This window comes from Erpetoichthys calabaricus, chromosome 3, assembly GCF_900747795.2.
Source record: "Erpetoichthys calabaricus chromosome 3, fErpCal1.3, whole genome shotgun sequence".
NCBI lineage: Eukaryota > Metazoa > Chordata > Cladistia > Polypteriformes > Polypteridae > Erpetoichthys > Erpetoichthys calabaricus.
In genome coordinates, this window is record NC_041396.2 from 275,004,418 (window position 1) to 275,028,554 (window position 24,137).

At 37.7% G+C, this 24,137-nt stretch overlaps 1 protein-coding gene across 5 annotated transcripts in view; it reads left to right on the plus strand.

Annotated features, from left to right (window-relative positions):
* The first annotated feature begins 2,125 nt into the window (after positions 1 to 2,125).
* Positions 2,126 to 24,137, plus strand: part of chd3 (chromodomain helicase DNA binding protein 3) — a 181,055-nt gene continuing 159,043 nt past the window's right edge. For 4 of the 5 annotated variants that reach the window (XM_028798346.2, XM_028798347.2, XM_028798342.2 and 1 more), the window contains exon 1: positions 2,127 to 2,675. In XM_028798346.2, coding sequence (XP_028654179.1) covers positions 2,513 to 2,675 — 163 coding nt within the window. In that variant the 5' untranslated portion in view covers positions 2,127 to 2,512. Of the gene's footprint in view, positions 2,676 to 24,137 lie in introns of all 5 variants that reach the window. The other variant, XM_028798343.2, reaches the window with a different exon arrangement.

Sequence of the window (24,137 nt, forward strand, 5' to 3'; positions counted from 1 at the left end):
CCTGAGATTTTCACACACAGCAATATGTACAGTTTACTCTAGAAAGATGAGACCAACATCATCTAGTGAGCGGCAGTTCTATGGATAGAAATTAACTTGCTGATGAGAGAGGCCAGCAGAGAATGGCCAGACTTGTTCGAACTGACAGAAATGCTCTGGTACCTTGGATAACCACACAACACAACTGTGGTGAGCAGAAAAGCATCTGAGAATGAACAACACATCAAACCTTGAGGTGGGTGGGCTACAACAGCAGAAGACCACGCCAGGTTCCACTCCTGTCAGTCAAGAACAGGAAACTGAAGCTGCAGGGGGCTTAGGATCACCAAAACAGGACAGAATGAGAGTGAAAATGTGTAGCCTGGTCTGATGATTTCGACAGAGGCACACAGATGGTAGGTCAGAGTTTGGTGCAAGCAGCATGAATCCATGTATCCAACCTACCTTGTGTCAACAGTCCAGGCTGGCAGTGGTGTAACAGTGCGGGGAATGTCTTCTTGGCGCACTTTGGTCCTAATACCAATCAATCAATTTGAGTGGCATATCCTATTTGAGTATTTTTGTTGAACATTTGCATATCTTCATGGCCACAGTTTACCCATCTTCTAATGGCTATTTCCAGCATGATAATGCACCATGTCACAAAACAAAAGCTGTCTCAAACTAATTTGATGAACATGACAATGAGATCAGTGATCTTCAGTGGCCTTCCTGATCACCAGATCTGAATTCAATAGAACACGTTTGGGATGTGATAGAACGGGAAATTCACAGCATGACTATTTCAGCGGACAAATCTACAGAAATTGCATGTCAACATAGACCAGAATCTCTAAGGAATGTTGCCAACATCTTGTGGAATCCATACCGTAAAGAACAGAGGCTGCTTTGACAGCAAATGGAGGACCCGCTTAGTATGATGATCCTAATAATGTGCTCAGTGAGTGAATATCCTTCCACTCATTCATTTACTGTACTGCAAAAACAAAGTAACAAAATATATGAATTACATTTTCATACCTGCTTAATACAAAGTATTTCCACAATATGATTGATTCCTGAACTGCAAAGTCATCCTTGTAACTCTGAAGGCTAATATGCTGGTGTGATAGGAGAATTTAATCTGAGGACAGGGTTTCACTGCAGTTCTTTTTTCTCCAGTTCTGGTGCAGCCCCCTCTCCCCCCTCGCATACTTTGGAAATGGAACTCATAAAGGTGACTGCAGTCTGGAGCTGACATAACATTCCAGTGAGAATGTACTGTAACAATCCTTATTCCAGGGCTTGTTTCAAATAAATACTACCTCCATCCTGCTCTTTTTTAAGCTTACTATTGGGTTGTCATTAGTGGCTTTGAGTGTGGTTTAGTGGTTTTGGTCTTACACTTTCTTTGGCGACTAGAGCATAGCAGGTTCAAAATCTGACTCAAGCAAAGATGTAATCTAGTCAAGAATACTCCCTACATAAAAATGTGTATGTCCGTTAGTTGTGCTGTGCAGTACATGCAATACATAAAAGTTTGGGATTGTGTTTATTTGAAAATGCACCGAAGATTATGGAAGGATGATTATACAGTCCTGAACAAAACAGGAAGACTGAGATTTTTGCAATCTCAACTTTTCTTGCATGTGGCACTTCGGGTAGCTGCTGGGTGACCCTCATAGCCCTGGTCCACCTGCCAAGTCCCGCAGTTGGAGCTCTCAAACTAAGCAGGTGTGTCCCAATCTTAAGTGACGCGTTTTTAAAGCCCCCGCAACTCTTTGCATTCGCAGATTTCAGCCCGTCCATTCACACCCCTTTAGCGCTAATTTTAAATGCCCCTCCGTCTATTTTTATATTTTACATTGTAAAAGTCTTGAAAGTGTTGCTTTGAATTTATTTTACCTATTCCACCATTAAATAACGCCATCAGACTGTTACCGACTTGAACTTGTGTTTCTTACTTTTTTTCAGCCTCGCTAGTTCAAAAAGTTGCCAGTTGCCTGTGGTAATAACTAGTTAAATTTAAGTAACTGGAGCTGATGTAAGACTGAGCATGACTACTACTGATTATTCCCCCCTCCCCAATAATTTTACACGGGGTGGGGGATGAAAATAATATGAGGTAGCCATATTTGTTTCATTTGCATTAGTTTCTGCAGTGCAGATAGTCGTTTATGAAAAAGGAGCCTGATAATAATAATAATAATAAACTCATATTAACTTTGAAACAGGCAAACATTGTGTACTGCATGTCGCAAAGCGCGCGGGAGAAACGATCTTAACAAAGTGTATTGGGGGTAGGGAGGGGGCGCTTTTGAAATAATATAGTCAGCCATTTTTTATGTAAGGCTTTTTTTCTGGAGGGGGGGTTGTTAAAAAATAAATATAAGGGCGGCCATCTTTGTTTCTCTGCCTCTGTGTAAAATATTCCAAACGCCCCCCACTTTGCCGATTTGAATATTAAATAAATTTCATAATTGGCGAAAGGTCCGGGCTTTTTTCCCCTCTCTTTCGGGGCACAAGCGGCGGAATGATGTCCTCTCCGCTTCGGGATTGTGATGAAGATGAGGGCATGGCGGTTCACTCCGAGGGAGGAGATTTCGAGGATGAAGAAGACGAAGGAGCACCAGACGAAAACACAAGCGACATATACCCGCCGGCGGCGGCAGCAGAAACTGCAGCAGCGGCTCAAGGTACAGTAAAGCAGGGACGGGACGCCGCGGGAGCGCGCATAGAATGCCCCGAACCGCTCCATTCCATTTCTTCCACTCCCAACGTGTTCTCGACCGTTGCGTTTTCTGAAAAAAAAAAATCCAGCTACAGATACGGAGTTCAAGAAATATCCCTTTTTCTTTCTTTTGGAGAGGGGCTACTCTCTCTTTTCTCTGTATAACTTGACTCTCCGCGTGAGATGGGAGCTCAGTGTCCCTTTGAAACCTTCACCTCCTCTCTCCTCCCCTCTTTCTTCTCCACTCCAGTGAACTCCACACCACAGCTCCCAGCAACAGCGGGGTCGGGTCTCCCTCGTGCAAATTAGCAAGCTGTACAACTAGCCATCGCACACGGGGGGAGGGGGGCTTCGTGGGGTGCGCGGATGCAACCTGGAAGCTTGAGAAAAATCCGCTCGCCGATCCGGTAACATTTGAACAAAGCTTAAAAATGGGCTTGCAGTTCTTCATTTGTATAAAGTCACCCCCCCCCCCCTTTTTTTTATTAATCGTTATTTTACAAACAAAGGATGCGAAAATCGAATCCTATAAACTGAATTTGCGGGAAAAGATCAAATCTGAAGCTGGTGGAAATCTGTTTTTAAATATTTTTCAAGGTGTACAATTACTGTCTGAACGTATAGAATGCGCTCGACACAAATTATATCACCAGATCGTGTACCGATTTAATTCTTTCATCGGACAAAGAAATAAAGGGGGAGGGATTGTCGCAAGGAAAATGTCGTCTAATAAAATCTATACAGTGTAAAGGTGTGCTCTCTTGTACCTCGCTAATAAATTGCATGCGGAACACTATACACGGGTGCATACCCAGATGCCCTTCTAAAGTTTAAAGAAGTAAATCAAAAAGTTTTGGATTTAAGGGTCGTTTCCAACAAAGAGCGCACAGGCAACGGGTTTAATGTTCATACGCTTTTGCGTTTTAGGAAGGGATCAAAAAAGTAGCATATGCATTGACTGCTTTGTTTCATTTTTTCACGGTAATTATTTATGCATACATTACATATAGGTTTCGCATTATTTTGGTGTTCTTTCCAAATCCAGTCAGTACATTTTTTTGGTAAATAGTACTGCAAATAGACTTTTTTCATTGGATTGGATAAATTCACATTTTCCACCACACTCTACATAATTGAATCTGCCAACGCAGAATAGCAGTTAGGTTTTGTTTTAATAGCGCCGGCTACGTCATCGAGTCGAAGGGGATGTTTTCTAGAAAGGTAAATTTCGTAGATTAGTCGACATAACGGTAATTTACTGCTCTGTGCGAGAGTTCGCGTTTTGTGACACCGCGCACTTTCAGCGATTCCCATCCGCGTTACAGTCGGTTGTGCCAAGAAGGCTAAAAGGCTGTGAACTTTAGCAGCTGTGCGGGTGAAGAGCACGTGCGCAACCTGAAAAAATTAACATCAAACAAATCGAACAATGTCCACAGCTTGCATTTAATTTATGTTTGTCACACAGTGATCATAGGTTATTACGCCGTGTAATGTGAAATTCTTACAGAATGAAAAAGTCATGAAGCAATCTTAACTAAATGCATTAGGGGGGTTGGGGTCCAGCCTTTACTTTATACACCACTCTATTATAATATTTTAAGCGTATTCATAAAATCCACAATGGAGTAAATGCATTACTTGTATGGTACACAAGATGATATTTGATTTCTGCTTATACAACGAAGATCAAATGTTTATCAAACAGCATACTTGCAACCTTATTATCAAGCACACTCTGTTTTGGAGCTAAAACTTAACAAAAACATAATTTTACTAACTCTTTTCTTTTATTGTTCCCAATAGAAAACTGCACAGAGTATCAATTTTAAAGAGTTCACACATGGTTAGAGTCTTACGTTAACGTTATGTGACAAAGAGAACACAGATTTTAAAAAGCTGCCATAATCATTTAGTACATCCACAAAAGGAAAAACAAATGACAGATATTACACTCTGAAAAATCAGTATGGCCATTATTTTATGCAGCACAGTATTGCAGCTATCCTAAAATGCTTTTCCAGAGCTATAGTAAAATTATGTACAGTACACTTGTAATTTACAGTTAGATCCCAGACAGTTTATTCCAGTCTGGGGATACTTGTCCATATTATTATTCTCAAATTCAAATTAAGCATTGTACCTATTGAGCCTTTATTGTTTGTGCAGTATTTTATAATAAGCTCTTACATGGTCATTTTTATGTATTGTAAAATGGAAATGAAACAAACTAAGAGCATGACATTCATTCATTGTCAAAACACACTTAAGCTAGTACAGGTTTGTGGAGCTTAGCCAGGCTGTTTTGACACCACGGTAGGAACCAATCCTATATGGGGTACCAGTACATTGCATGCAATACTCATTAATGACAGATTACTTACCCTAACTTACTTTTCTCTTAAAAGCTGGGGTAAATCAAACCACTCAAAGTAAACACCCGTGCCTAAGCTGGGACTGAGTCAGGACTAGACAGCAGTGAGGCAGCAGCACTAACAATTTTGTCAGAATGTTATATGGCATAGATAGTGTTAATAACTGTTAACACTTCCTTTTTTATATTTCATTGTGTACCAATAATGTTTCAGGTCAGGTTGGGGAGCATGCATATGCAAAAATATCCTGTTATTGGTCAACAACAAAAAAGTCATAAGTAACAACAAAAATCTAAAGATTCTTCTAATGTAACTATCAGTTTAAAAATATCTGGCTCATGAAGTTATGGTATTTTATGCAAATGTATAGATAACAAAAACAACGTATAATTACAGTAATTCAACAAGTATACCAGCGACTAGGCATTCTGCTAAGCGCTTTTGGCTATTATTGATGACACTCATTTGGATTGCCACTGCTGCATGCACTAACAGTGTACAGTAGAGGACTCCCAGACTGCACCATTCTGAAAAGCAATTCTGCCCTTTGTGATATAAAATGTTTCTAACTTTATAGAAGGTAATGTTAGAATGACAACTGTCTGTAAAATTAAACAGTAGATGTTTCAAATAATAACATTCCCATAACTATTTGCATTTGCATTATATGGCACATGCAATACTTTTGCAAAATATTATGGATGCATTATAATGGCTCATTTGACAATCCAGTGAAAATTCTACAGCTATTAATTTCATAAGTGTGACAATACGTTTTAAAAACATATATTTATTCTCTTTCCCATAATTCCAACAGTGCAATCATAATGACTAAAAAATATACATGTGCACTTTTTGTATTTTATTCTCTGAGAAACACTTGCAGGATGCCCAAATTAAAATTGTTATGGTGTTACGGCACCATAGTCTACACAGGTCAGTGTGACTGGGTTCTCACTGAAGAACACATTACCAATAGTTTTTGGACGAAAACGAAATTTTGCTGATATACAAGTCAGGCAATTGGGACAGATTTCTGGGCTTACTGTGCATTGTTAACTTTGCTGTCCACTTTTTCTTTAAACATTACTTTTCTATATCAATTCTTCCAATGCTTCTCTGAAGAAAACAAGATATTAAGCTATCTTTATTTGTTCCTTACTGTATACCCAAATTATTCTAAATATTTAGAATAGAAAAGAAAAAGTTATATAATCAGTACAACTAGGGTGTTGTACAGTGTTAGCAATTATAGATGTAGTAAGGAGTCAAGGAAGATGACACCTGATATTGGCTAAAAAGATTACAAAATGCAAGCTTTTGAAGAAGGGGCCATGAATTGCCTTGAAAGCTTGCATATTGTAATCTTTTTAGTTAGCCAATAAAAGGTGTCATTTTCCTTGACTTCTCACTAGAATTAGTACACAAATGGTTCTTTTCAGAAATTATTTATGACAAAAGTTGGTTTAGCATTAAAATCCTTGCTATAAACTCTGAATAGGTTTAATGCAAAAGAGTATTGAAGTTGAAGGCTATTAATACGGACAGCACACATGAAAGTTAATTTTTGGCTCTAGATTGGCATAGTAAATAATTGTGAGTGAATGTGGGTGTGTATACCAATGTATCTTGAGACTGACCAGGGTTGATTCCTGCCTTGCACCCAATGCTTTTGGGATAGTTTCCAGTCTTCGTTATCTTCTAATTGGGCTGACTGTGTTTGGAGTGAATAGATGGAGGGATTTAGAGGATTAAGATTATTGACAAAGCTTTTGGATCACATTATAAGAAATGCACATTGTTTCACATGATTAAAAAGGTGAAATGCACCGTTTCTTTCTTGAATAATATTGATCAACCCATACGCAGTTAATCTAATTTTTGTTTGTATTTTTGCACACATACATATCGTGAATGAATTAGTGTTTTATTTGTGCGCTTTAAAACAGTGTTTTCATGAATATTTTAGGTAGCTTGTGTTTTACTGTGGTTAAAATGAGTGACATATAATTTCTTATAATTTTCCTGTACTCTTACATTTTAATATTTGGCAAAAGGTTGTGGTGTATATGTTAACTTCATTTTGATGAAATTGTTATAAACTTATGTTTGCCATTTGAAGAAACACCAATTTTCTTCTGTGATTTCTTTTGTTCTGAATGTCAGGTCATCTTTGAAGTAATAATTAGAAATAGTTCTTATACCGTTTTGTCTACTTTTTTCTTGGTTCTTTTGGCATAAAGGATAAGGTTGGTATTTTTTAGGTTGAAGGAATTTCTTCACAAACATGGTACTGTATAAATGCATTTGGCATGCAAAATTGTGTTCTAAAGTTAAGCGCTTTCTATACTTGTTTAAAAATACCTTGCCCACACTGGCGCTTTACAATGGAGGCAATGGTACACAAAGTACCACTGAAAAAAAATAAATTTGGACGCAAGCGTCAATAGGCTTTGTGTCCTAGGAACCAAGTTACCTGAACTATTATATAATATTTCAGTAATCTTTGCTGATCAATTTGATCATAAAATAGATCATTACGATTGCAATAGACGAGTTGAATTTATAATTGCAGAATTACGGTATTTGAGGGTTCCTCAGAGTGTCCTTCTCGTGCATGATTTGGCTCAAAAACAAATCAGCACATCGTCAATTCATAGCAGCAAGTTTTGAGTTTGACATTTTTCCTTCCAACCGTTTTAGCTCTAGACCATCCTCAAGAAACTGTGACACACACCCATTGTCGAAATATCGATGTTTCAGGTATCAGGGGACCCTAAAACATCAACATCTGTCGAAAACCAGAGATCAAAATTTTTGACAAATCCTCCCCCATAGACAGTAGATTATGGTGGGGAGGGTGCAAAGCAAAAGCATAAAAACTTACTGAATACCTCCATTTTTTAAACCAAGACAGGTGTCAAGTATTGACCTGTGCCTTGCAATTACACACTCATTGTAAAACAGTTTAAACATGTAATTTAAAAAAAAGTTGTGAGATTCAGCTATATTAAAGAACGACTAGCTGTGCACACTACCTCAGCATTAGTACTCTTCCACAATAACCTTTTACCTCATGGGGCACAGTTTCCTCCCGAAACACAAAATCACATAAAATGGTGTCTGCCATGTGATTGGTTTTGTTTTGATTTATGTTTGTATTTATGTGAGAACTCACACAATAGAATAGACAATGTATACTTAACTCGAGAAAAATAGCGCCAGCAATATGCAATGAAATGATAATTTCTAGATCCCTTTTGTTGTCATGACCATGTGTCCAAAACATGGAAGGCATGATTTCTTTTATAGAAACTCATAAAGAGCATATTTGGTAAGTTTTTTAGGCTTTTATTTTCCCCACATTATGGAGCTTACCCCCTGCACGCTTTGCTCGCCAACCCCCATTTTCTGCGCTATGTGCACAGCCACTTTGTGTCTCTGCTGCTCGTGTTGTGAAGAGGGGGGCTGAATGCACCCCAACGAGACACGGTCGCACCTCCAAAACCCCCTCTTAAACTGTGATACAATGAGAAAAAAATACAATTATTTTTTTAACCTCCTCTTTGCTCAGTCAGCTGCTGGCTTTCTGCTGCCGCCATGCCGTGTGATCTGCATCTCGCACGGCGCTTCAAACATTTAAAAGCCTGTACAGCAGCTGTCTTTGTCATTTACTCTTTGTCTTTTATTTTGGCACAAACTCTTGTCTCGCGGGATGTGAGTTCTTGATATTTTTTAGTTTATAATTTCAAAGCGGAATATGAATCTGAAAATCTAACAACATTGCATTAAAGTTTGATACATTCTGAAAAGAATGATACCAAACATATATAAGTAGGTTTTAAAATAGGCCTGATTTAAAGCGTGACATACAAACATCACATAAAATCGTTTCACAAAATCGTTGCACTTTTAGGCTTAGGATTTTTTATATATATATATATATATATATATATATATATATATATATTTACAGAACATAACTTTAGAACAAGTTCAAGCACTTTATTGTCATTGTGTAACACAAATGCATATATACTGATGTATCCTTTAAACTGTGACTTCATGAAAACAGCCTAATTTATTGGTAAAATTTGGTCAAAAATAAAAAGTGCAGCTGCGGTGGGTTGGCACCCTGCCCGGGATTGGTTCCCTGCCTTGTGCCCTGTGTTGGCTGGGATTGGCTCCAGCAGACCCCCGTGACCCTGTGTTCGGATTCAGCGGGTTGGAAAATGGATGGATGGATGGATAAAAAGTGCAGTAGGTTATTTATTGTATTAGCAATTTTTTCATATTGTACACAATTTTTACTTTTTCCTTCCTGGATATACAATGTAGCTGCTTATTAGGCAGTTCTTGATATTTATCCATCCATCCATTATCCAACCCGCTATATCCTAACTACAGGGTCACGGGGGTCTGCTGGAGCCAATCCCAGCCAACACAGGGCACAAGGCAGGAAACAAACCCCGGGCAGGACGCCAGCCCACCGCAGGGCACGCACACACACACACACACACACACACATACACACCCACACACCAGGGACAATTTAGAATCACCAATGCACCTAACCTGCATGTCTTTGGACTGTGGGAGGAAACCTGAGTACCTGGAGGAAAACCACGCAGACACGGGGAGAACATGCAAACTCCACGCAGGGAGGACCCGGGAAGTGAACCCGGGTCTCCTAACTGCGAGGCAGCATACAAACATTTACAACTAATTGAGTTTTATTTGTTTACTTGTTAGCTAGAAATTTTCCATGTACTTATACTGTAATTATGAAAAAACATCCAGGCACTTTATACACCACATCACTAGGAACTAGGTAGTTTTTTTCTTTTATGGACAATTGTAATTAAAAATATCTTCTGTTATGTTTTTAGGTACAAAAGTTTACATGTTGGCTAGGGTCTAAGATCTCACAAAAAACTGCATCAAATTGTTTCTACGTGTGATAGATGCAAAGAGTTTAACATATGACATCAACATATTTTCATATCCAAACATATCAGTAAAGATGTCATTTTATTCCTGTAAATCAAAATAATCTGTTGTTGTATCAGTTTCATTAAAGGACCAGTAATACCATATTTACTGAAATGGGTGAATGGTGTTTCTCATTTCTTTTCAGCAAATCAAACTCAAATTCTGATTTTATACATTTGATTAGTCATTTACACCCATGCTCAAAGCAAACCAGCATCTAGCCTTCACACATAAAATATGTATATGTGAATTTTTTGCAATCGTAAGGTATCAGTGAGAGATATTTATGACACTCTTATAATAATGCACAGCCCCATTGAGGCAGAGACAGAAAACCTACTTGAGCTTGTGAAGGTCAGCTAACTGTGATGGCTACAATAGTAATTGCAATTGTAATACAAGCTTGTCCACATTTTGTGTGCATGTGCTTTTGTATTTTCTACCTATGTTTCACCATGTAGTGTGCCAATATTGTTACTAGGCGGATACTAGGACATTTTTTAAAATATAATCCCGGTGATGTGTTTTGTAATAACATGATCCAAGATAAAATAGCATGAATAGAAGACAAACCTGTTTTAATAATTTAGTATACTTATCCCAACTTTCAGACGGCTGACAGATAGATAGATAGATAGATAGATAGATAGATAGATAGATAGATAGATAGATAGATAGATAGATAGATAGATAGATAGATAGATAGATAGATACTTTGTTAATCCCAAGGGGAAATTCACATATTTATTTTATTCTATTTTCACCACTCACTTAAATATAAATGAGTGGATGCTTTTATATTGGGATTGTCATAGTGTGAAATCTAACAGTGGATTACACTTGAGAAAGGGTTTAAATCATAGGTAGGTTGCTCTTATTATGGAAGGTAGCATTTTTCTCCACATATGCACACAGTATGGTCCTCTGTAGACTAAAATTTCTTTCTTTTGTTGAAAGACATGCTGTTAGATTGACTATTTATTCTCAGTTTGGCCTGGTGTGTGCATCCCCTTTTAGGCCTGAAGAATGACTTGCATCTGTTGGTCCAGCACCTCACAATTACTGAATTTAGTGTGGAGAAAATAGCCACATCATCCTAATAAAATGGAAGTATGGGATATCAATCTCTACTGAGAAAAGAATGGTGGGTTTAATTTCTTACTGTAATAAGGTGTTCCAGACCTACAATAAACTTTTTTTATTTAAACCATTTTTGCGTCTGTGTTTACAGAATGCCCAAACTAAAATAAACATTTGAGTTTTACATTTCAAAGTAATGCCCCATATGATCATTTAGAGACAAAGCTGAGCTTGATTTCAGGTCAACTACTAGTGGACTGTAATTCTACGTAAATTATTTTCAGTTGTTTGATTTTGTATTTTTATCAAGAGCAAACACGGATAGAACTTGACAGTATATTAACTCATGAGACATCTGAAACATCCACTAAACCAGGGTTTCTTAAATGTTTTTTGTCATGACCCAGTCATGCCCTTTGTAGTGTTTTGAGGCCAATTTCTTGTTGAATGACTGGACGATAGTCAAAGCAGTGGGTGGTTGCCCCTTTGGAGAATCGTGGCTGATCATCAGAGCAGAGCTTATCTCTCCTAGAAAATCATGTAAGATTGTCAGCAGGGAAGTGGTAATCAAAGATGATCATTAGAGCAATGTGAATTGCTTAATGAACCTGCAGCAACCTACAGCGACCCACTTAGCAAACCATCTAATGCCCATTACAATTAAATAAAACAGTAACTCACGACCCAAAGTTTAAGAAACCTTGCTCTAAGCCGTTCCCGGTTTATTATTATTATTAACGGAAATGATGAAGCATTTTTTCCCCAAGTGTTCTAAAAGTTCACAAATATAATTTTGAATACATATCTTTAGTAGAAAAAGTAGGGGAAATGTATATTTGTATATTTTCAATTCAGTTTTCATTTGATTAAAGAGAGTGGTTAGAGATAAAAGTAAAAACCATTCTTAACTCTTAAGAAGAAAAGTTTAGCACATCACAAATACCCTGTTGAAACAACTTAAAAGTTTACCATAGCATTTTTATTATTGTCATTCTCTCCATCAGGGTCAAATTCATGGTTGTAAAGTATTGTTTTTGCATTTAGGGCTGATAACTTTTTACATCAGGATATATCAATGCTATTAAAATGTGCTTTTTTAGAGGTGGTATTACTGACTTAAGGCCACTGAGTGAAGTGGAGGCAAGAATTGAACCAGCATCCATATAGTTTAAAGTCAAGTGCCTTGGTCACTACACCACACTGCCTATCTTAGTAACCCATTATCTTTTTTTAACCAGTTTTGGCCCAGCAATGTGCCATTTCCCTTTTACAAGACATCAACAGCCACAAAAAAAAATCCCTGTTATTTTCTGTGACTTAAATGCCCATCCCTGATGCTTCTTCTTGGAATTCCACTTGTTAAATACAAGTGTTAATGGAAAGAAAGTTATTCCATTTTATATTTGTTATCTGTCTTTAAAAGTAAGTTCATGGCAGACATTTGTTTGCTTTGGAAATGTAGTTTAAACTGGCATCAGATTGGTGAGACTTGTATTCCAATACAGATGAGCAAAAATGTGTATGTGTTGTTTGTCCAGGAATTGCTAGCCTAGCCACCAGTATGTCCAAAAAATATACAAGTGTTTAAGAGCCTGTATAGCAAGCTGAAACATACAGTAAGCTGACCGGTGCATACATCTTTTGGATCAGGTTTTTTTTAGTATTGTTGAGGAATGTTTTTTCACTTTCCATAATTCTGAACAAATAACATAGCTTTCACAAAGACTTGGAATAAGCATCCAGCCTAGTGATGCACTGGTTGATTCCCAGTCACTAAAAATTGGCTCCCTGGTTCACTTTTATAAAGCCAATCGCCACCACACATTTTTTTTTTGTTTTTTTTAAACTTGACCTTTGTTTACTTTTATGAGGAGTTTATGCCAACTACAATTATTGTATTTTTTATTCCTCAGAATAGTCCTTTAAACTACTGTAAGTCCACAGTTTTACTTTTGGCAGTGAGCATTAACTTCTTTCATTGTCCACTCATCTCCTCAGTCTTGCAATGCATACACTTGGGTTATATCTGTCAGATTACTATTACTAGTATACATTTTTAGTGTACATCTTACCAATTGCAAGGATTATTTTGTAGTGTTTATTGCTTTATGTGGTCTTCTTTTCTTTTGTAATAGTTTTTTACATGGCTAGTTCTTCAATTGCAATACTCATCACAAAGACAGAATTTCAGTTTCTCTCTTACATACAGAATCTTTCACCCTTTTCATCACTTTTTGAAACACCCTACAACCCAGAATTCAACATTGTGCAATTTTATCTTCGAATGCTTATACTATAAGGTTCATATTTATTTTTTACTTACATTGTGCTACCTATGTTGACATACCCCAATATATACTGACACTTTATCTACTTGATACTTATAGTTTTCCTCAATTAGCAACTCTAACTTGGCCCTGTATGAATGTAATTGTGGGGTGTGTGCATAAATACACCCTGCAGTGACTGGTGTCTTTCTTGGGTTGTGCCCAATACAGCTGGAACAGACTCCATCTCACCATGCAACACTCGGTTTGACAAAGAGGGGTCAGAAAATGAATGCCCATTTTTCTGTTACAGCTCTTAGTAACTAGTTAATTGGTATCCTGATCTAATTTACTACTTCATTTTAATTAACTTTTTCATTCTCTTAATTATTCCTGGTTTGTTATCTGAGATGAAAATTAATTGAGTTCAGATACAAGTGCATTACTACAGGCCATTCTGTAACAGAGATGCTCAGTCTGTTATTTTGTGTGAGTGCTAATCTTCAAATTATTACATTATAAAAAACTGTAAAATGGAAATATGAAGGACTGAAGCCCCATTCAAGGTTGTACCTCGTACCTGATGTCGCCAGTGTATTTTTTGGCCCTTGAGCTGGCTATGGTGGTTCTACATTGGATGCATGGACTTTGAAAAGAAAGAAAAAAAAGTTACATCCCCAATTTGATTCAGTAGAGTGAATTTACCTTTACTCGTAGAACAAAAATCTGGGTGTATATAAAGTGGAATATAACATTTTCAATGCTGAGCCTGTTTCAGGGAGCAGTGGATGCAAGGCACAAAACCACTTCTTGGACAAGGTGCTAATCCATCACTGAGCCAGTTCACAAAACACAGGGCTAACTTGGAATATGATTTAGACATGTGGAAGGAACTCTTGTCTATGTGAACAATGACCATACGCATGTGTTGGGCATATCTGCATCAGAATATGCATACCATCTGCACTTCACAACAGGCAATGTACTTGAAGCTAAGCATGTTTGGGCCTGGTCAGTACTTTGATGGGAGACCAACTAGAAAAAAAAATGGGTCGCTGCTGGAAAAAGTGTTGGTGAGACCAACAGAAGGACTTACCCTGTGTTCTGTGTGTGGGTTCCAATGCAATGAGGGGGACTCTGTGCTGTAAAAACGGTGCCCCTCCTTCTGGTGAAATGTAAAACCGAGGTCCTGAATCTCTGTGGTCATAAAAGATCCCAGGCTATCCTTCAAAAGGAATAAGGCACACCACAATGTCCTGGCTAAATTGCCTACCATAATCTTGTCCATTCTGGCCACTAATGATCTCCTGCCCCTTACTGGCCAACTATCTCTGTCACTGCTTCACTACCTAATAGCTGATGTGTGGTAAGCATACTGGCACAAAAGTGGCTCCCATTGCATGGTGGTTGGAGTGGCTCCCCGCTGTCTACATAAAGTGCTTTGAGTGTCTAGGAATGTAACTATCTATCTCGAATACTAAAGGGAGACACTAGATTTAATTAAAGAGTAATTGATAGCATATGTTGCCTGATTACTGAATCTGTGGGACATAAAACCAACTTCCACAGTGTCCGTAGTGAGCAACATACATTAAAAAAATGTAAAGATCTGTCAAGTAGCCAGTACATTGCAGGGCACACTCTGATATAGACCATTTTACAATTTCCTAAATACATGGCCTTGTCATGTAGGAAGAAAATCAGAGTACCCAAAAATTTGGGTTCCCAGGTCAGGGGGGAATCCACGGCCATGGGAGGAATTCTTAAAAATAAGGGTATTTTGTCATGCCAGTTACCTTCCTATGGATTTGTCATACTTCCACGTCAATCCGATTGATGATAGCAAAGTCAGCAATGTACAAAGCAGTGAGCTGTGCAAAAGCCGCAAGTCATTGCTCCGCCCACTCATTTCTATGCTCAGGTATATTTAGTTAGGGGTCAGATTGGTTTGGGATTGATGGTCATCTGATAGTAGCATTCTTATCGTGCCCCAGCCTATACCCCCCTTGTTAATTTCTCCGACTTTATTAAGATTTAGTATGGTGGTCCAAACTGTCAAAGCATCAAGGTACAGGCAAACATCCTGCAGTAAACAGAGTACAGAACAAGGGTATATAGCTAGTTTCAGTTCCAAAGATGATTGCTTTTGCTTTTCTAAAATTGTTTGGCTTGTACAAGAAACTCTGCCTTATTACATTTTGGGATAAACACTGTCTTGAGTTATTCAGTTTTAAAATGAAACTTAATATCAATGCTCAACACTGCATGTACATGTTTAGAGTGCTGTTACCTGTCATCAGCCTTCTTAACCTGCCTATCCAGAACAGAGACAGAGAGCTGTAGCCTATCCCAGCAATCATGGGATGCAAGACAGGAACAACACTTGGACAGGGTGTCAGTCCAACACTGGGTGACAGTGATCACATCAACGCACACAGTGATCACATCAACACACACAACAAAGCAAATTTAGAATTGCAAATCCGCCTAACGTATCATTCACCTTTTTTATTAGCATTTTATATCAAGTTGCAAATTTTAACCAGTTTTGGATTGCTAAAAATGCCCACCATTTGTGAATCTCCACTAGGTATTGCAGACATGGTATTCCTTTTAAATGTCTGTTATTTTATGTCACTTGCAAGTTGTAAATGGTTTTTCAGTGGAGTAATGACTAGTTAGCCAACCAGCTCGGGCAACATAATTTACTTGTACAAGTGACAAGACTTTTCTTTATAATTGCTCAGTGTTTTTTTTTTTAACAGACCTTATTAAGCATGTACATTACTAAACAATACTTACGAAATTAAATTTGGGTGTGTGGTTGACTGACGTACCTGGTAACCCTGCTGGGAATAAACCCCCCTGTAAACACTGGGAGAAAGTGTGGACATTACAACCTTTGTCACTATTCAAACCTAGTACGTATCGCCAATAAACCAAACTTCCAAGATTCTGACAAATATCAGCATGGGGCGCAAATCAGGAACAAGCCCTAGGTAGGTCATGTAAATGGGGGAAAAAAAAGAAATCGTACAGTTATTCACCAATAACATTGCAAAGCATCCCGCCAAGTCCTGCGTGATCGTTAAGAGATAAAAAGTGTGTTACTTTGGCGCAAATTAATCAAAGCTTAACTGACATGGGCGTGTCCGTATGCACAATGTATTTTATATACAGAATACTGACCAAACTTGTTCAAAAGGGAATAATCGGTCAGTGTTCTATTTTTTTTTAAATCGTGAAAAAGGTCAAACTGGGCTCAAAACCGCCCTGTCTGGACACGTTGCTCCAGGCAGGTTTAACGTGCGTCTGCAACGCAATGGTGGGTGGTCGCCTGTGTGCGCGCGCGGTAGGCCATCAGCTTTTCTTTTTTCTTTACTGGCGGCGTACATGTCGGAAAATCAATGCTGAAGACGTGGGGGAATGTCTAGCAGCCTGTCGGCGAGCGGAAGTGGGAGCGTGTGTGCACGCGCATGCCCCCTGGACAGGTGTTGGCTGGGTCAGTTTCTTAACGCAGTGAGAGGGCGCCTCATCTGCGATCGGTAGGCCACATTTTTCCTTCTTTTCTAATTTCTATGACTGTTTTCTCTCTCTCACTCGGTAATCCCCGCGTCCATCACTACCCCTGTGCCCGTTGTTCTCGACGTTATACGGTTGAATGTCTCGAGCTAGCTACCCCCTCCTTCTTCCCTCCCTTTCCCGCTCGCCCACTTTCCCTCTCTCACTTTTGCTTTATTATTATTTTTTTTACTAAGGAGGGGGGCACTGGGCGGGATCAGAATGGAAATTTCTAGCACTTACCAACTGGAGTGCGTATGTTTCCCGAAATGCCAAATATGTATGCATCGTGCACAGCTTCTTTCCTAATGTATATTAACTCTTGCGGGTCCGTAGCAGAGGTTCAGAGCTGTCGCGATGGTCGCATAGAAGACTTTGTTTGAATCGTTAAATTGACTGATTTGTGTTAGGTATTAATTAGGTTTGCTCCTTATGCATACATTTTTTTTCTCGGTTAACAATTTTCTTTCATTAGTGCACATAAGACCGTGAGGCCTGTTTTGTCACCTTGTTGTTGTTACTTGTACTAATGTGAATTATGATTAATTGATTAGTGAGGAGACGGACACTGGGCTGTTGGAATATTAACGGCAATAGTAAAAAGAAAGTACTAGGCCAAAATAACAAAACCACTAATAAAGAACGTTGAAATGTATGTTATTGATGTTCATGTAAATGGAATTACATCCTTGTGTTAAAACATTGATTTTAAAAGGTGCTAACCTAGTTAATCCATGTTCGGCTAAAAATCTGAGTTAGCCTAAACCGCCGTAATTCGGGTTCATTAGACCGGATAAACTCTATTAATCCCATGGGGAAATTCAGATGAGGTAGAAGTAAATAATAATCAAATAGCTGCATCAGATATTTCAAATATTAAAAGGTGCGCTTCCGTTTAAATGTTTAAATACTAAATATTTTTGATTGCAATAGAAATTTTCCCGAGTTTCATCCTGAAGAAGAGGTCCAAAGAGGGCTAGATTCCTAGCAAAGGATAAAAAATATGACAGTATTTATAATCACTGACCTTGAAAGAGCCTGAAATGATACACCACATGCTTATGTTTGAAATTTGTCAATTTTAGACACTAGTAAAGAAACAAATATCAAAAATATATTTGTGATCAGCCACCTCTCCCTTTTTTTTTTTTTTTTTTTTGAAGTTTTGGAAAAAGGAGTAACTGAGCTCTTGTATCCCATTAAGGGATGAAGTGTTGGGGTCAGTTGATGTGGCATGCATAACTTCAGATCCTTCTGATCAGGCGCCTATTGGTTTACGGTTTATGATAGTGTCATTTTAAGGATATTATATGTTGAGGTTTTCTCTTACCGGTCAGTCAAGATCTACAGGGGAAAAAAACTGAAGTGATTACAAAACATTTATAAGCATTTTTCATGAATACAAAAATAAGGAACTAAACAAACAGGGTTGAATTATGTACAATAACGGCTGTATTTCACTTGAAGCAGAGGTTTCAAGCCAGGATCCTGGGGGGCACCAGATGTGGCAGGTTTGCATGCCAGCCACATCTTCTTAAATAATACGCTACCATGGCTGTCCGTTTGTCTGTCTAGGATTTTAAGTTGCCTGTAGCTCGCACACCATTTGTCCTATTGACCTGAAATTTGGTACACATATACTACGTGACTCTACTATCCGCTTTCGGGGTGGTGATTGACCTCCAAGGTTATTCCTCTTTGTATTTTATTGTAGAATCAACTCTCGGCAGCCGCCAGCAGAGTGGCCATGAGGCACATGCGTACGGGCGGCGTTCTTATCGCTACCACCTTCGCTGTCACTTCCTACCTCTTCATATCATAAATCATTTTTGAGGCAGGTTGGACTTTAGTGCCAGCTTAAGTGAAAAATTAAGGAAAACATACTAAGCAATTGTAATACAAACACTGACTTAATCAGTTTTAACACGAAAAGTTGCTGACGAAAGAGGGGAAGAAGTGGGCCACTAGGGTGGATAAAAGAAGAGCTGCTCAGGAATCGGCAAGCGCATCAACCTCTGAGCAAACGAATGCTAAATGTACAGAGAAAGAGTATGAAAACTACGAATGCTCAAGTCAAGTGTATTCACTGCATGTTATCATGCAGTATGCCATTACTGGTTCTTAATAAAACATTTTATTTATATAGCTCCTTTCCCATTCTCAAGGCTGAATTCTTAATTCCTAATCAATTACTATTTGTAACAAAACATACTTCTTTTGTCTTATTTGAATTGATTTGCGTTTAAAGATTCAGAAGCCATTAATTCTTTCTTTATTTTTCTTTGCCTCTAATTCTTGCTTCTGATTAATTGAGCCAACAGATGGCTCACTAACTTGGGGGTCTCAAACTTGATTTCCAGAGAGCAGCCATTTTAAATTCCTCCAGTTTCTTAATTGGAGAGCAATTCTTGGTGTTAATGTAACACAGTATTTATTTCTGTACCTAATTAGTGCTCTCATTCTAACACAGCAGACATTTATATTTATTTGCTCAGCAGATGCTTTTATCTAAAGCAACTTATAAAAGAGGCCAACATAATTGAGTAAACATCAGTCTGGGGGACTGTTTGGGAACAAGTGTTTCAGGAGTGGTTACAGATTGATCATAAGTGAAAAGCTCAGAACATAATGCTGTCTGGTTACAAAAACTTAACAGCTTAGCCAGAAATTCACCAACCAACAGTGTCTTTTAATGCTTCTTAAACACATCGAGGGAGTCAGCAGTTAGAATGTATTTGGGTACTGCATTTGACCAGCTAGGAGTTGCACAGAGGTGGCATCATCAGACCTGAGTTGTTGAGTAGGAGCATAGGACCCCACAAGTATCTCTGTATATGTAGGTGCTTACTAGTTGACTACTTATTAAGCATCAAGAATTTGAACTTTAATATATGCTGCTACAGAGAACCAGTAAAGTGATTTGAAAAGAGGAGTGACAAGTGCCTGCCTTGGCTGGATGAACACCTGACATGCTGCTGCATTTTGAATTTTTTGCAGTGGCTTGGGGACACATAGCAGTACTCCTGCCAGTAGTAGTCCAGATGTTTCCAAAACTGATTTTCTTTAAGAGTGCCATTAAAATGTTTTGTGGACCAGAGAAGATGAATATTTTTCAGGTTTTCACATTTTTCTTTTGATATGTTTTATTGAAGTGTATATTGTATGATGTGCACACAATTTCAGATGGTATCAAATTAGTTGGCCATCTTTTGGCTTCCTTTGCATCATATTTTTTTGTTGCTGGTTTGAAAAAAAAGGAAACTGAGTACGTTTGTAATTTTTCAAGTTGGAAGTTATTTTTTGACAAATGATGGAATAAATTAATTTGACTAGGGAAATTGTATTTTTAACTGAAGCACGTCTAATACATAAAAAAAAACAAACTTTTCGTTTTCTTGCAGTTTAAAACTGGATCTCCCGAGCATGAATGCTCTGAAGGAATAGGTACAATGTATTTTTAACTTATAAAAAAATGCTTTGGTAAAGAATACAATTTTCCATGTATGTTATGAAGAAATAACTTTGGAGTAAAAAGTACCAGATTTTTTCTTTAAGGATTCAGAATCTCAAAAAAGCATGTTATTTAACATTAATGCCCAAGAATTTCCATGAGCTACATTAATTGGTTACTAATTAAAAATTACCTGGCACGAAACCCTGCAGTTGCATTGACCGTTGAGGATTTGAGTTTGACACCAACGTTGGAGTAAAATGTTGTTTTTTGCTATGGGGACTGCTAGCCTTTGCACCTCTAAATTTAGCAACATTTTTCAGCCTGAACCTTTGACTAAGGCAGGATGGATCCATGCTTTCATGTTGTTGATGACAAATTCTGACCCTACCATCTGAATGTCGCAGCAGAAATTAGGACTCCTCATAATAGACAATATATTTGCAATATTATGTTGGCCCATTTTGTTGAGCCTGTGTGAATTGTAGTCTTGTTTGCCTGTTCTCAGCTGATAGGAGTGGCACCCGGTGTGGTCTCCTGCTACTGTTGCCCATCTGCTTCAAAGTTTGATGTTCTGCATACTTCTGTTGTAACAAGTGGTTATTTGAGTTACTGTTGCCTTTCTATCGGTTCGAACCAGTCTGGCCATTCTTTTCTGACCACTGGCATCAACAAGGCATTTTTACCCAGGTAACTGCTGCTCACTGGATATTGTTGCTCTTTCGGACCATTCTCTGTAAACCCTAGAGATGGTTTTGCATGAAAATCCCAGTAGATAAACAGTTTCTGAAATACTCAGACCAGCCCGTCTGGCATGAACAACCACACAGCATTCAAAGTCACTTAAACCATCTTTTTTCCCCATTCTGATGCTAGGTTTGAAACTTTAGCAGGTTGTCTTGACAATATCTACAGGCCTAAATTCACTGATCCGCTTCCACGTGATTTACTGATTAGATATTTACGCTAACAAGCAGTTGAACTTCCATCCATCCATTTTCCAACCCGCTGAATCCGAACACAGGGTCAGGTGTACATAATAACGTTGCCAGTGGATGTATACATTTTATGTCTGCTATATAGCATTAAGGTAAAACAAGCAGGTTCTGTTTTTTTGAAGAATGTTATGGCTAGCACAGAATTGTATTTTCAGTACATGTGCGATTTTTCCCTTTTAATAGAGCTAACAATTTAGGATTAACAACCGCTCCTTAATTTTCTTTAGATGGAAGAGATTCATCCAACTCAAATGTAAAAATCCTTAAATCAGTGCATTTTCTGATCAAAAATTCCCTATTGTGCAGTGGTTTCAAATGCCATGTTGGGATTTTTGTGGTATTTCTGTTCTATTTAGTTTTTTCCCACATGCTTAGGGTCATGCTGGTTGGGTTAATTGGTGACAGCAAATTTTCTTTGTGTTAGTGTCAGTGTGGGTGGGTGGGTGTGTGGGACTAGGTCCTGTAATGTTTTGGTGTCCTGCCCAGTACTGGTCCCACCTTGTTTTAAAAAGTGCTAGGATGTGTTCTGTATTGGATTAATCTGGTTTAAATTGTTACTTAATGGGGAAAAAAATCTTATCTTACTCTTTCCTCTTACTCCTTGTTTTGCTTTTCCATGTCCAGAAATTTCATTTTTGCTCTAGTATTTCCTTATTAATTATTCTTTAATTACTTCCTAATAGTTGTCTGCTGCCTGTATATCTGGTTAAATGTTAGCATTTTCTCAGGTTTGTTGTCTTGGTATGATTGGTTGATTTACATTACATCTTACAACCATTTTGTAATGTTTTTCCAATGTTTAATACCACTCATTCATTTTGTAGCCCAATTATACTATTGTGGAATTCGCCAAGGGCATCAAATCTGACATTGTTGGTTATAACTGGTGAGATGGGGAAAATCCTTGACTCTCTGGAGGTTATTTTCTCCAAGAATTCTGCTGATTTCAGTTCCTGTTTTCCTCACCTTTTTTGTCAACTGGCCATATTTCAATTATATTAATGGAGTTTATATTGTATTGATTCGTTCATGCTCATCGTTAAATTTGCTCCTGTTTTACTGTGTTTTAAAAAAAAAATAGTGTGTGGCTATATGCAGTATCTGGTAGGGTTTACAAATATACCTTTAACAAGTTATAGATATAGAGCTGGTGATCTGTGAAGAAATAATATTATTGACTAAGGGTTGCAGCAGCACTGAGTGTAAGGTAAGAACCAACTCTAAATGAGGCGTACATCTAAGTTGCTTTGCTGCATCTACTTGAAAACTCCTCCTCTAGTAGCTATCATCCTTCTGTGTTAGAAATAGGCCTCTTTGATCTTGGCCCAGTCATCTAGACAATGAGTAAGGATAATTAAATACAACAAGTAAGGACGTCACAGATGTGAAAGACTAGAGCATGTGATGGCCTGGCCATACCAGATTCAGCCAGGCAGGAGACAACCCTGGTTGAGATTTAATTCAAATAAGTCTAAAGTTTTCACAGTAATCCAAAATGTGCAAGCAGTTTTGATTGAGACCTATGAGGTTTAAGAAATATAAATTTACTTTTATCGGACAGGTTACAAAAGTAAGTATGACAAAAATGAAGTAAAAAAAAAAGTAAATTAGTTTCATACTGAAAACAAGTCCTTTGCATAAACAAAAATCTATTTATTTTTTTTGGGATATGTCCACAGTGTTGCCATTTAATACTAAATATTATTAGTGGAAATTCAGTTGAAAACAAAAAAAGTTTTTTTTTATTTCAAAGCCTGATACAAAGGTGAAAAAGCAAATTTCCAATTGCCAAATCACATCATTTTACCTAGAAATTGATTACAAAAATGATTGTTGAATATTTTGGGACCTTGAGTTATGATTTCAGTTAAGGACCACATTTTCAGTTTAAGCCCAGCTGTGAAACTTAGTTACTACTACAAATGTTATAGAAATGTTGTGTTTTAAAGGCATTTATACTCGCTTGATTAGCAGCTTTTAATACAAGAGAAATAATTGTGCTTTTCAAAGCAAACACTCTTAAAAGCATTGCAATCCATATGTTTACAATATGGCTAATAATAAATACTAAGGGATTATAAGCAAGATTTCAGTCAGTAAAAGTCAATTTTCTTTTGAATTCCTGCAGTAATATTTCAGACCTATGTAAAGTTTTTTATTTTTTTTAAATAATAACAGGTAGGGTAAGTGAAAGAATTGGAAAGTCTTACTGCTGAAAACTGTTTGTAAATTACATTAGAGGTATTAATGGCTATTTAATTCCATTTAGAATAAAGTGTTGTTTTGTCTTATTTAGAAATTTACCGAACCTTGAGCACTTCAGACTAAATCGGCAACATCTCATAGTACGGCTCTATTGAGAGGACAAACAAGTACACTCCTGTATTTTTTTAAATCAGATGAGTACAAAGTAACCTGATTTATGTAAACGTTTTAGCATTTCTACACTGCTTTGAATGCTCTTTCAGACAGGTAAGAACACTAATTATTTCTGATGGGAGATTGTGTTGTCGTGTACATGCAAACAATAAGCAGTACTCTTGGCTTTTCAGTTGGGTCAAATTTTTTAAAGTTAACAAAATAGCACTGATGAAGGTAAATGTCAGATTTGATTTCAGTAAAAATGAAGTTCAGAGATTCAGCCATCTCAGTTTCTTAAAAGAAAACATCATGCATAAGACACTATATTAAAATCATCTGTTTCTA